Source organism: Capricornis sumatraensis, chromosome 9, assembly GCF_032405125.1.
Source record: "Capricornis sumatraensis isolate serow.1 chromosome 9, serow.2, whole genome shotgun sequence".
NCBI classification, from domain to species: Eukaryota; Metazoa; Chordata; class Mammalia; order Artiodactyla; family Bovidae; genus Capricornis; species Capricornis sumatraensis.
This window is the reverse complement of record NC_091077.1, coordinates 38,114,115-38,128,246: the sequence shown is the minus strand read 5'-3', so window position 1 is coordinate 38,128,246 and position 14,132 is coordinate 38,114,115. Positions and strand designations below refer to the sequence as shown.

Below are 14,132 nucleotides of genomic sequence, written 5' to 3'. Positions count from 1 at the left end.
GCCTGGAGCGAGCGTGGCCCCGGGGTTGGGGGATCAGCCTGGAAGGCTGGGCAGGGCGGGGCTGAGACCTGGGAGCACTGCCCACCTGGAGCGGTACTGCCCACCTGGAGCAGCACCGCAGCCCTTCTCACCTCGGCTGGGGGGATGCCCTCCGGTGGGCGGCAGGGCAGCACGATGCCCTGCTCCAGCGACACCTCCTTGGCCAGTGGTTCCTGCTCAAAGTTCTTCCGCAAATCTGGGGGCAGAACAGAAGCGTCTCTGTGCCTGAGTGCCGCAAGTTGGGTCAGCCTGGCTGACCCTGTCCGCTGGTCCTGCAGAGACTATGGCCCAGGCCAGGAAGAAGTGTCCAGTGCCCAGGGGGAACGTAGGGGGTGGCTGGGCGGCATCCGTAAGCACTCCCTCCAGCCGTCAAGGCGGGGCCTGAGGATTTCTTATGGGACCTCCTCCCGGGTGACACCCTGAGGCCCCTCTGCCCCGGACTCACAGGCAATGCGGATATAGGCCTTCTGACTCTTGGTGGTGCCCGAGGAGCTCCACGCCACGCACTGGCACCAGAACTCCTCCAGCCCGAACACCTTCTCCACCTGCTGCCTCGACACATTGATGCGGACCTCCATGGAGGGCAGTCCTGAGAGGGGAGGGGCGGGGAGCAAGGGCGTGTCTCGCGCATGGTCCTCGTGGGCCAGTCCCCTGCGGCGTCCCGGCACCACCACAGACACTCCCTCTGCTGAGCAGGAGAGCTGGCGGACACTGGGGGCGGTCCTCTGCCTGGAGAAGGGGCTCCCGGGGAAGTCCCTTTGTATCTCCTGAAAGTCAGGAGTGGGTACTTGGTCACCCAAGGCCTATCTCCCTGGAGTCAGAAAAAGTCAGGAAAGGGGTTTCCTGCTCTTTCAGAGATAGTCACAGAGGAACCTGGGGCAATGGAGGCTGACCTCTAAAGGACCCCAGGCAGAAGGGGAGAGGCAGATAGGCCAGCCCTGGCGGCCATTGTGGGTAAAAGCGAAAGGTAAGGAGGGATTTAGGGCTTCCCTGGTGGCTCAGATGGTGAAGGATCTGCGTGCAACGCTGCAGACCCAGGTTCGAGTCCTGGGTCAGGAAGATCCTCTGGAGGAGGAAATGGCTACCCACTCCAGTTTTCTTGCCTGGAGAATCCCATGGGCAGAGGAGCCTGCTGCTGCTAAGTTGCTTCAGTCGTGTCCCGACTGTGTGCAACCCCATAGACAGCAGCCCATCAGGCTCCCCCATCCCGGAGTGGGTTGCCATTTCCTTCTCCAATGCATGAAAGTGAAAAGTGAAAGTGAAGTCGCTCAGTCGTGTCTGATTCTTAGCGGCCCCATGGACTGCAGCCTACCAGGCTCCTCCTTCCATGGGATTTTCCAGGCAAGAGTACTGGAGTGGGGTGTCATTGCCTTCTCCACAGAGTCGCAAAGAGTCGGACAGGACTGAGTGACTAACACTTTCACTTTCACGGAGTTATCTGGCTGGCCTCCTGGGGTTAGTAGGTAGATCCTGATGTGTGATGATATAATAACAGCTATTAACAAGATAATGACAGTGATTATGTAGTATGATAATAGACCCCTGGGGCTTAGACAGTGTTTCCCGTGTGCTGGCTTATCTTCTCCAGTCAGCTCGCTTGGAGGTATCTGCTCCCATTCTGTGGATGGGGAAACAGGCTCATAGAGGCAGTGACTTGCCAGAGGCGCCCAGGGCTGCCAGCTGTCTGAGTCCAGAATGTGTTCAGGGTTCATGGGAGTGGGGGGTTGGGGTACTAGGGGTGCCCCTTGTACCAGGAGAAATGCTGGTAATGGGGAGAGACAGCCCACAGAGAGGAAGCTGGCCTGTGAGGGTGTCTGGGACCTTCTTTATCCTGTATGGACTGGGCCCGAAGGATCCCTTCTCAAGGGTGGACACAGTACCTAGCCCCCACACATCTGCCACACCCAGAACCAGGTGTGGGTTGTCTTGGGAGGGTCCAGGCCTCTGAGGACCCAGAAGGGTGGGGGGGACCCCAGCCCTCCTCCAGCCCCTTGGCCCTTAGCTGAAACCAGTGTCCCCAGGAGTGAGAAAAGACTGTTTGTTTCCAATTCCTCCTCCTCCTGACCCCAATTTCCCTCGGGTCACTGGCTTATCAGAAAGAGGGAGAGAGGCTGGTGCTTCCATTGTTAACAGAGAAATTCAATTAGGGCTGCCTTGCAGGAGGAGCAGCGGCCCAGCTGAGCAGGCAAGCCAGGAGGCTGTTTTCTGTCTTAATTTCTCTAAACGTGTCTTTCCCTGACCCTTGCCCAGAACCCTCCTCCTGAGTCTGTCCAGCTCCCACACAGGTCCCCAGATATTTCTATCACCCACCTTTGTCCCCTTGCACTGTGAGTTCTCACAGGAGATGGGGGGTCACCTCTGGCTGAGGTCACTGTCACCGGAGATCCCTCCATTCTGGGCACCGCCTGCCCCATACCTTAAGGGGCTGAATGTGAATGTCCTTAGGGGTGGGGTGAGGGCTGAGAGGTGAGAAGGGGTCCCTCACAGGGGGTGCTATCTGTCAAGCATCTGAGAAGGAGCTGTGTACCTACTTGGGGGCGGAGACAGGGTCCACCCTCTCAGCCTCTGGGGTTAGTGATGGGAGACTTGCTGAACATCCTGAACCAGGTGCTTCTCCTCTCTTGGGTGGACAGGTCTATGGAAGGACTGCTGCGTCTCCCAGGGTGGTGGGGGGAGCTCACGCACCACCCAGGCAGCTTAGCTCAGGGAGAACAGCACTAAATTTAAAGTGCTCCTATTTCTTCCCCCCGTCTCCTCCCTCTTCTGTCCTGCCACCTCCTCCTCTCCTTCTTGCTGCCACAAATGAGGGCCAAGTTTGTCCACGAGCTCTAGATCGAGGCAGCGCCCTTGAGCCCCACAAGCTCTGGGGGTGGGGGAGACCCGAGCCGGCTGGGCCTTGAAGTGAGGGGCTGTGCCCTCCCAGCTGCAGGTTGCCGAGCAGCCGGGCTCCCGGGAGCAGTTTCTGGGCACGGCTGTGTCTGCACCTGCCTGGTAAATGGGAGCAGATGCCAGCCTGAGGGAGGGCGGCAGGGAGGTAGGGGTCCCTGCTGGCCCAGGCCCGGGAGCATGTCGGGTATGTGCAGGCATGTGAGGGCTTGGGTGTGTGGAGAGGCCCTGGTGTGTGCATGCTGAGTGTTTCTGGGAGGTGGAGGGGTGGGGGTGGGGGCCTCTGAGGCCAAGCGAGTGCGTAGGGTACCTTCTTACCAAACTGCTTTTCATAATCAGTCAGTTTGTTTAACACACAATAAATTATACTCCCAGACCAGAGTCCAGTACTTGGTAAATTTCCAACTTTAACACTATCAGTGGGTTTGGGTTTAAGAGTTTTCAGGCTTTGGTCCCTTCCCCCTGGTCCCCTGGATGAGGAATCGGGGCAAGCAAACGGGAGACCAGATACTCTCTCCTGGGTTGTCCACTCAGCCATCCCCACCCCCACGCAGGGCTCCAGATTTGGGCTGACCTCTGCCTCTGTCATGCCTGCCTGACCACAGCATGCCTGGGTCAGGGTATTGGGTTTGTGTGTATCATGGGTGTCAACCACTGCCTGGGCATCCATTTGTGGGTGAGGGAAACCCATCTCTTTGCCTCAAAGCACTCAGCGGCTTTGGGTTAAGAAGTCAATAAGATCAAAGAAAATTCAAATGGGCTGGCCATGGGAGGCCTGAGGTAGGAGGCTCAGAGCAGGAGGGGACCCTGGTGGCCACGGGTGGGATGTGTCTCTGTGAGCCCTGCTCTCCACCTGGCTTGAAGGGAGCAAGGCCAGCAGAGCTTGTGGGACTGGCCTGGACTGCTTTGCAGGCAAGAGCCTGGGTCTCGCCTAAGCCGTGGATACCAGACCTCACGAGGGCAGGAGACAAGGAGGGGTGTATGTGGGAAGCCTGGAAGAGCAGGTTGTGAGCAGTTGGGGGCTGGCCTGGAGACTTCCCAAGAGGTTCCAGGACAGGCCCTCAAGGCTGCAGGGAGACAGGCTATAGTAATTTCCTCTTCCTCACCTGTTCCTTCCCTGGGGGACCTACCTCAGCAGCAAGAGGACTCTTGATGCTGCAAAGTGAGGCTGGGCCCTGGGCATGTGGCAGGAAGACAGAGAAGACCTGGAGCTAGGCTCCAATTGGGTATGAGAAATCTCACAGCTGCCCGCAGTAACCTGCCAGGGGCCCCTCCTCATCCCCATTTTACAAATAAGGAAACTGAGGCCCATGGGGGAAGGGGACCGACCTGCCAGAGAGGCCACGGACCCTATCCATTCCCCTCCCAAGGGTAGGAAGCAGAACTGGATCACTGGCACCAAGAGACTTGTGGGCTAAATTCCTAGCACCTCACCCAGACCTGGCACATGGCAGGTGCTCCGTTGACACCTGAGGACTGCAAGAAGGCTGCTGCCAGCAGCAGGGGTGTGTAAGGCCAGGACAAGGCAGGCTCAAGGACTTGGCTGGGGGCTCATGCTGAGGACCCCGCTGACGCTGCTAGGTTAGGATGGCATGTGACCCCTGTGGACCAAAAGACCTGTTTGGAGCCCTGGATGAGTCAGAGCATCTATAACACGACAGACTGGCTCTGAGGACTAAATCACACACTGCCCAGACTCAGGGCTTGTCTGCTCACACCTGCATTCTTGTGCAAGCTTCTGTGTTCACCAGGGCAGGGCCCTGTCCCCTGGCCTCCCTCTGCCCAACCCTACCTCCTACAGCGCAATGTGGCTGCAGCTTCCTTGTCCCACTGACCACCCCATCCACCCCCACTTCTGCTGCCCCAGGCCTGGGCCTCTGGCCAGCCTGCTGTGCCCTGCATTTGTCCTTTGACCTGCTAGGCATTCCAGGTGGTTTTAAGACCGGGGATGGAAGGCAGCCCTCATTCCGGAATTCCTTCCTGGGCTGCCCGGTTTCTTCTGCCTGGAGCATGGGCCACCGCTCTGGGCCTTGGTCTCCTACCAGCTCTTGGCATCACTGTGAATTGTTCTGGGTGCCCTCTGCTGGCCCTATGACTCAGACCTCACTCAAGTGGCCACATCCAGCACAGGGTCTGTGTGCTGTGTGTCTCAGGCTGGCTGAGCCTAGGTGGGAAGGGGCTCCAGGCTTAACCTGAGGACTCAGCATGTGTGGGGGGCTCCATGGAGCATCATGGCAAAGTGAAGTCGCTCAGTTGTGTCCAGCTGTTTGCAACTCCACAGACTATAGCCCGCCAGGCTCCTCTGTCCATGGAATTCCCCAGGCAAGAATACTGGAGTGGGTAGCTGTTCCCTCCTCCAGGGGATCTTCTGGACCCAGAGATTAAACCCAGGTCTCCTGCCTTGCAGGCAGATTCTTTACTGTCTGAGCCACCAGGGAAGGGGGCCAGAAATGAGCTTAACTGGGGTCCAGTTAGTGAGGAGGAGAGGCTGTTGTTGGCTCCACTGGCCCTGTTCTCGGAGCACAGGTTCCCAAACAATGGCTCTCTGCCCCCATCCCCAGGGCTGGAGGAGGGAAATGAAGGGGCCCACAGAAGGAGCACTTCTTGGGTCTGCCTCTCCTGTCAGCCCTCACATGGGCCCTGAGCGTCACTCACAGCACCAGTCATGTCACTCGGTAGCTTGAAATCCCACAGCACTGTGACCTCACTCCAGAGCTGAATGGGTGAGGCTCCTGGGTGGCCCCAGTGCCCCCGGCATCCACTCCACCCCCTTCCCCCTGAGCCCTGATCCATCTATCTGCCTTCAGGCCTTTGTTGGCGCTGTATCCTTTCCTGGGTCGCCTGGGACAGCCATCCCCTCTTCTTGCCCAGACCAGGGTTACACGTCCCTGCCCTGAAGAGCCCACCCTGGCAGCCCCAGCTCTCAGGACTCATGGAGAGGTCACTATGCCGCCCACCCTCTCTGCGGGGTTGTATCTCCAGCTGGGGAGTGGTTGCTCGGGGAGTGAGTGCACCAACAAACCATCACGGAATTGAGGTCTGTGAGCTCTTCTGTCATCTGGGACCCACTCTTTCCAAATCTTTCTCTGCTGGCACCACTCACCAGGCAACCAACCCCTCAGATGGAGCCGCCAGGACCTGCCCCACCATCCACAGAGCTCCCTGGGATATTTTGGTGGTGAGGCTTCCCTTTTACTCCCCCACCAAGCGATGAAGAATGGTGAAGGTAGGCCTCCCAGAGATGACTTTGGTGTGTACACAGAGGGTCCTGCCCACACAGAGCTGGTTAGTTTCACCCTGGCCTCTGCTCTCGGGTGGGCAGCAGGGCCCCCTCTCTGAGCCTCCACTGCCTCGGGGGCTGAGATGCCCCCCGCAAGTCCCCTCCCCCCACCATGTCCCTCTCTCCTTGCCCCTTCCTGGCCTTACCGCTGCTCCCATCCGTGCTGCGCTCAATCACGTGGTCCACCTGGCGCACCCACTCCCCGTTGCACTTGAAGAAGATCTGTGTGGCGGGTGTGGCCTTGCACACCAGCAGCACTGGCTTGTTCTTGACTATGTATACGTCCTCAGGCTCCACCAGGAAGTGGGGAAGCAGGTCTGGGCTGGAGCCGGGCACCGGGTTGGGCACTGGGTTGGGCACCGGGTTGGCCACCGTGGCACTCTGCTGGGCACCTGCGGTAGGAGCAAACAGGGCCGGTGAGTCAGGGGGTGGGCTCTGCTGGACTTGGTGCCACCTGCCTGCTCAGGGGCCAGGGCCAGGCCATGAGGAGACACCTGTGGGGCCAGGCTCTGCTGCTTCCAGTCCAGTGACCTGGGCTGCTTAAGTGGGCCCTCGCCAACCCTCAGTGTAGAACAGGAGGAGCAGCAGCCCTCCCCACCTCTCCAACCCGCACCCCCCCCACCCGCGACTTATGAAGACCTGTGGAGACCTGAAATGAGACAAAGGCGAACGTGCCAGCCTGTGGCGATTGTCAGGGCTCATTACTCCCCTGGTGGAGGTTCAGGGATGTGGGGAGGTGCCAGGGGAGAGCTGGAGGAGGGAGAGGGCCCCGGCAGCCAGGGGTTAGGGGTCTCAGGAGTCCCTTCCTCTGGTGCCGGGCTGCCTGGGGGGCTGCTTCTGGCTTGCTCCCCATTCCTGGCCCCTGCACTTAGTAGGAGCTGAGAAAATAGCACGTGAATGAACCTGTGACAGGTTCGGATGTGAAGGGGTGCTCGTGGCAGTGTGACAGGTGAGGCCACTGTAGTGGGGAGGGGCGAATCGGGGTGAGCCTGGGCTGCTGGGTGGGTGGGTCTCAGGCAGGGTGGAAGCCAGGAAGGCGTGTCTGGGAGCCTGAGCCTAAAGTCTCACTCTTTAAGGAGAACTGAACATGAGTTTCCTTCTAATTTTAACTGAAAACCACAGCTATCCCACAAGTCATTTGTTGCTAATTACACAGGTAATTGGCTCTGAGGCTTTGGTGGAAGCAAACCCCTCAGCAGTCTGCTCCTCCAACAGGACCCGGAGAGGGCGGGGAGGGGTCAGGGGCAGAGTAGCCTCAGCCCCCACACCCACCAGACAGGTCCCCTGACAGCCGGGCCTCTCTCGGGGCTGCATTCACTTCCCCCAGCACACACTCCCAACCAACAGGGGCCTCTGGGCATATGGAAGGAAATGCTTGGACTTCAGAGACCCTGCTAGGATGACTTTGGGTGAGTTACCCCTTCTGTGGAGGTCCTGACTGCCCACTGCAGGTCTGGAGGTGCCTCCCGCAGTGGCTTCCCAGCTACACTACCCTCCTCACCTGCAGCCCAAAATCCGTGGAGGGCTTCTAATGGGTGGCCTGGGTCTTTGGGCCCAGGGGGCATCCACACTGCTTTTTCTCTCTTGCTGGTACAGGGAACCTTTCTTTCCAAGCAGGGACTTCCCTCCACTCAAGACTGTGATTTTGGGGAGGGGATCTGTGCCTGGTCTGTAGGCACCAAGCAGGTGAGCTGGGAAAGTCTGCAGAGGCTGAGAAACCTGCTGTGACTGCAGGTAACCCCGACTCCCCCAACCCCAGGCTGCTTCTCTGCCTGCAAACTGGGTGGGGAGGGGTGTGTGTTAGTCACTCAGCCATGTCCGACTCTGCGACCCCACGGACTATAGCACACCAGACTCCTTTGTCCATGGGATTCTCCTGGCAAGAACACTGGAATGGGTTGCCATGCCTTCCTCTAGGGGATCTTCCCGACCCAGGGCTCGAACCCGGATCTCCTGCACTGCTGACTGTTTACTGTTTGAGCCACCAGCAAAGCAGGGAATGGTACCCAGTTCTTTGGGCTCTCGTGAGGGGGAAAAGGACAAAGGCACAGTGCTCGGTCGATGTCAGTTGCTATCTGCACCCAGAGCTTTTACCTGACAGTGGCAAAGGGCTCCAGCTCCCTCCGAGCAATCTCTTCAGGGATGAGGGCTGACGAGGAAACTGAGGCACAGAGCTTGCCCCCAGTGTCTGGAGCAGTGGGCTCATCCACCTCTATCCCCAGCCTGTCCCCACGCCTCCGTGCACTTCGTGCTACACTGCAGTGAAGGCTAAGCTGCCTGGAACCACGCTTGCAGTTGGGAAGACAAGCTCCTCTGGTCCCGCCCCACCCACTCCTGAAAAACCTCCATGGGGCTTGGCCAGTCTGCAGGTGTGTTTCAAGGTGAGGAAGGTGGGGGATGCTGGCAAAGGGGAGGAGCCCTCCAGATACTTTACAGATGTGGAGACTGAGGCCTGAGGGAGAAGCCACTTACCCTGTCCCCCAGCTTCAGCCTGGGGCTCTGGGGGGCCACATGCTGACCCTTTGATGTGACATTCACTTGTCACTCAGCAGCCCTGACCCAGGCAGCAGGCTCAGCCAGGGTGAGGCTGAGTTGTGCTCTGGCTTCCCAAGGTCTGGAGGGTGAATAGGAGGAGGGACTCCCAAGGAAGGGCACTGTGGGTCAGGAGCCTCTCTAGATGCCTACTGGGGAAGCCAGAGCGTCTCTGCAGACCCCCAGGCCACACAGAGCAGAGCCCATGGAGGTGGGGGCAAGCACCACAGGCTCCAGAAGAGACCTGAGCAGCAGATTCTGGGCCTGCCCATGCCCCGCCTTGCACAGGCTCGATGTGATGGCCCAGTTCTGCCTACTGGCTCAGGGCTGGGTGGGCAGGGGTCCTGACTGGGGAAGGCGCGTGGCCCCCCAGCTTTCCTATCGATCACTGCACCAAGCACTGCTCACGTCAGCCGCCCGCTGAACCCAGCACAATCCCTCATGTCTGCATTTAACTGCTAATGAAAAATAAATGTACTGTGACCAATAAGGGACATAGCTCACTTCTCCTGGGCCTCCGCCACGCCACGTGGGCACGGTCTCCCCTCCCCGCCCCCCCCCGGTGGGGCATTTATTGGGTGGACCCAGGGGCCCCCTCTAGGCTGCATTATGCCCTCTGGCAAGGACACTGTAAGGCCATGGGTGGGGGTAAATTCAGCCCCTCTTGGGGCTGCTGGAAGCTTCCTGGGTGGTCAGAGCTGGTTTCCCCTCTGTCTGGCCCCAGAGTGCACTACGTGACCTCCACCCTTGTGGTCAGCGCTTGTGATCTGCCTTCCCCACTCACCATCCCAGTTAGGTCTCTCTCCTGGACTAAAGCCCAGTAAGAGCCTTGGGTCTCTCCCTCTCCACATTGCAGGCTGCCAGCACGAGTGATCTTTGCCTTTGACGTGAAACCCTGTATTTGCTCAGGGTCATATGCTATATGATGCCTTCAAAAGGACATGACTTCATGTGCCAGCCTGGGTGGGAGCAGAATTCGGGGGAGAATGACTACATGTATGGCTGAGTCCCTTCACTGTTCACCTGAAACCATCACAACATTGTTAACTGGCTATACCCCAATACAAAATGTATGTTTCGGTGTTAAAAAATAAACAAAAAAAGGCACGACTCCACTCCCCACTGCAGCCTTCCTCCTCTGCTGGCACTCTCCTACCTTCTCCTCAGGGCCAATTCTATTCACTTCTTCTGCAAGAGGACTCCCCCACCTGGCCGATTTCCCCGCTTCGCCTCTAGGACCCATCCTCACTGGAGCTGTTATCACAGGAGAAGCAAGCGTGTGGCCAAGGCCTCTGTCCCCACTCCCAGCCTGTCCTTCCCTGGACCCTGCCGCCCAGCTCAGGCTGCCTAGTGCTGGGGAGGGCAAGTGGGGATTAGGATTTGGGTACCCACTCCTGCTCCCTTCTGGCTGTGAGGTGATGAGCACGGGAGGAAGGCTTTCCCAATGCAGATGCTGGGGCTGTGGGACCGCAGGCAGGGGCAGGGCCTGCCAGCCTCACCCCCCAGCTCTCCAGAAGCTCCGCCTGCCACACCCTGGCCAGGCCTCTTCTATTTGCCCAACCACCCTCTCAGAGTTCAGTTGGAAGACTTCTTTCACTTACTAGTGGATCCCTGATGGGCTCTTGGTTACTGAGAACGGCAGATGGGGCTTGAAGCTGATGCTCGGGGCTTGAAGTGGGAACCCCGCTTCCAGTGAGCCCTGGGGCTGGCCGGCTGGCCCCCATGCATCTCAGGAGGGCTACCTGTCATTGGCCCAGGCAAGACCTGGGCTCCTGTCTGAGCGAGTTCACAGTCCAGTGGAGGAGGCAGCATGCCCAGTCCTGAATGTGGCACATACCCTGGAGTGAGGCTCAAGGGACAGTGTGGGCACAGGAGCAAGTCGATGAGGAGTATGGAGCCAAGAAGGCATCCTGGAGGAGGTGGCTTGTTGGCTGAAATTTGATGTCTGGGTGGGGGAGTTTCCAGATGGACCTCACAGGGCCGGCCCACTAGAGCCCATTCCACTGAAGCCCTCCCCATCCAACCCTCTACAGCCATCCTGCTTCCCTCCACACATTCCTCACGGGGAAGATCTCTGCATTGCCCTGCACACAACACCCCAGAGGCTTCCCACTGCCCTCCCAACAAACTCCAAGGACATACGCCTGTCCCCTCTCTGACTCACCTCCTACTTCCCTGCACTCCCTCTACTCTGGCCATGCTGCCCGGCTCCTGGTCCTCACACAAGCCCAGCTGTGTCCTGCCTGACAGTTTCTGCTGTCTCCTTCTTCTAAAATCCTTCTCCTCCTGGCCTGGGCACTCTGGGCTCTGCTCAGACCTTCACAGAGGAACTGCCCCAAGTCCCTTGTAGCCCTTACACCCACACTTTCTGAATTAGCACCCCTATGACCTGCTTCTTTGGGATTGTCTTGATCACTGCCTCCTGTACAGTGTTACACACTTCCATCCATAGTTCTTCAGGCACTCTGTTTACCAGATCTAATCCCATCAATCTATTCATCACCTCCACTGTATAATCATAAGGGATTTGATTTAAGTTGTACCTGAATGGCCAAGTGGATAGCCCTACTTTCTTCAATTTCAGTCTGAATTTTACAAAAAGGAGCTCATGATCTGAGCCACAGTCAGCCCCAGGTCTTGTTTTTGCTGCCTATATAGAATTTCTCCATCTTTGGCTGCAAAGAACATAGTCAGTCTGATTTTGGTACTGACCATCTTGTGATGTCCATGTGTAGAGTCATCTCTTGGGTTGTTGGAAAAGAGTGTTTGCTATGACAAATGTGTTCTTTTAACATTGTATAGGAGGCAGTAACCAAAAACATCCCAAAGAAAACAAAATGCAAGAAGGTAAAGTGTTGTCTCAGAAAGTTTTATAAATAGGTGAGGAAAGAAGAGAAGTGAAAGGCAAGGGAGAAAGGGGAAGATATACCCATCTGAATGCAGAGTTCCAGAGAATAGCAAGGAGAGATAAGAAGGCCTCTCATGTGAACAATGCAAAGATATAGAGGAAAACAACAGAATGGGAAAGACTAGAGAGCTCTTTAAGAAAATTGGAGTTATCAAGGGAACATTTCACGCAAAGATGGGCATGATAAAGGACAAAAACAGTGAAGACCTAAAAAAAGCAGAAGAGATTAACAAGAGGTGACAAGAATACACAGAAGAACTATATCAGGAAAAGGTCTTAAAGACCTCATATCCACGATGGTGTCGTCATTCACCCAGAGCCAGACATCCTGGAGTGTGAAGTCAAGTAGGCCTTAGGAAGCATCACTATGAACAAAGCTAGTGGAGCTGACAGAACTCCAGTCGAGCTACTTAAGATCCTAAAAGATGCTGTTAAAGTGCTGCACTACACATATCAGCAAATTTGGAAAACTCAGCAGTGGCCACGGGGCTGAGAAAGGTCAGTTTTCATGACAATCCCAGAGAAGGGCAATCCCCAAACTGTTGGAACTACCACACGATTGTGCTCATTTCACATACTAACAAGGTTATGCTCAAAATCCTTCAATTTAGGCTTCAACAGTACACAAACCGAGAACTTCCAGATGTATAAGCCGGACTTAGAAAAGACAGAGGAACCAGAGATCAAATTGTCAACATTCTGTGGATCATGGAGAAAGGATGGAAATTCCAGAAAAACATCTATTTCTGCTTCATTGACTATGCTAGAGCCTTTGACTGTGTGAATCACAACAAACTGTGGAAATTCTGAAACAGATGGAAGGACCAGACCACCTTACCTGTCTCCCAAGAAACCTGTATCCAGGTCAAGAAGTAACTGTTAGAACTAGACATGAACTCCTTTCCAAACTGGGAAAGGAGTATGACAAGGCCGTGTACTGTCACCCTGATTATTTAACTTACATGCAGAATTTGTGCATGGTACATCATGCAAAATGCCAGGCTGGATGAATCACAAGCTGAAATCAAGATTGCTGGGAGAAATATCAATAACCTCAGATATGCAGATCACACCACCTAATGGCAGAAAGTGAACAGGAACTAAAGTCTCTTGATGAGGGTGAAAGAGGAGAGTGAAAAAGATGGCTTGAAACTCAACATTCAAAAACCTAAGATCATGGCATTTAGTCCCATCACTTTATGACAGATAGATGCGGAAACAATGGAAACAGTGACAGACTTTATTTTCTTGGGCTCCAAAATCACTGGGGATGGTGACTGCAGCCATGAAATTAAAAGATGCTTGCTCCTTGGAAGGAAAGCTGTGACAAAACTAGATAGCGTATTACTAAGAAGAGACAACACTGCTGACAAAGAGCCATCTAGTCAAAGCTATGGTTTTTCAGTAGTCATGTATGAATGTGAGAGTTGGACCATAAAGGCTGACTGCCAAGGAATTGACGCTTTCAAATTGTGGTTCTGGAGAAGACTCTTGAGAGTCCCTTGGACTGCAAGGAGATCAAACCAGTGAATCCTAAAAGAAATCAACCCTAAATATTCATTGGAAGGACTGATGCTGAAGTTGAAGCTCCAATACTTTGGCTACCTGATGCAAAGAGCCAACTCATTGAAAAAGACCCCGATGCCGGGAAAGATTGAAAGCAGAAGGAGAAGGGGATGACAGAGGATGAGATGGCTGGATGGCATCACCGACACAATGGACATGAGTTTGAGTGAACTCCGGGAATTGGTGATGGACAGGGAGGCCTGGTGTGCTGCAGACCATGGGGTCGCAAAGAGTCGGACACGACTGAGCAACTGAACTGACTCAATGGACATGAACTTGAGGAAACTCAGAGATAGTGAAGGACAGAGGAGCCTTGCGTGCTGTAGTCCGTGGGGTTGCAGAGTCAGACGTGACTTAAGAGATTGAAAAATTACCTGCTTCAGAACCCTCAGCAATTTACAGAATCCTTTATTTCTGGAGTGTTTGTGGAGTGACTGAATGACTGCCCCCTTTTCCTCCTTGAACTTCAGATTTGCCTAAGGACGGCCCCCTTCACTCTTGACCTGCAGGGAGACACAGAGAGAGCTCAGAGTGGCCCACAGGCAGAGATGTGGGTAGGGAGATGGCTCTGCACTCCAACCTGCCCCCGCCACACCCCAACATCCTGCTGCTCTGATGCTGAGCCTCCCTTTTCTCACCAGCAGCCTGGGATGATAAGACCTACTCGTGTAACTCTGAGGCCCAGGGTAGGTGTGAAAGTGCTTTCAAGTGTTTTATTTTTAAAAGCAGCACGAAACTATGAGGTGTGATTAATCAAGCAATTAATGAACTCGTATTTACTGAGTGAGGACTCAGTCCCACGGAGCAGGGTGGGAGGGCTGGGGGCAGGGTGTCATCTGGACTCACTCAGCTGGGAGCTGTGGATGGCCCAGTCCTGGTCCACAACTTGCTCCTGTTTAACCTCCCAACAGCCAGGCCTGC

At 55.7% G+C, this 14,132-nt stretch overlaps 1 protein-coding gene across 1 annotated transcript in view; it reads right to left on the bottom strand.

Moving 5' to 3' along the window:
* The window catches only part of UNC5A (unc-5 netrin receptor A), a 63,505-nt gene that overhangs the window by 8,352 nt on the left and 41,021 nt on the right, over positions 1-14,132 (bottom strand). Inside the window, exons 2-4 of the mRNA XM_068980815.1 lie at positions 6,352-6,597; positions 485-628; positions 132-235 (exon numbers count right to left, since the gene is read on the bottom strand). Of these exons, the coding sequence (XP_068836916.1) occupies positions 132-235; positions 485-628; positions 6,352-6,597 (494 nt within the window). The remainder of the gene's footprint in view (positions 1-131; positions 236-484; positions 629-6,351; positions 6,598-14,132) is intronic.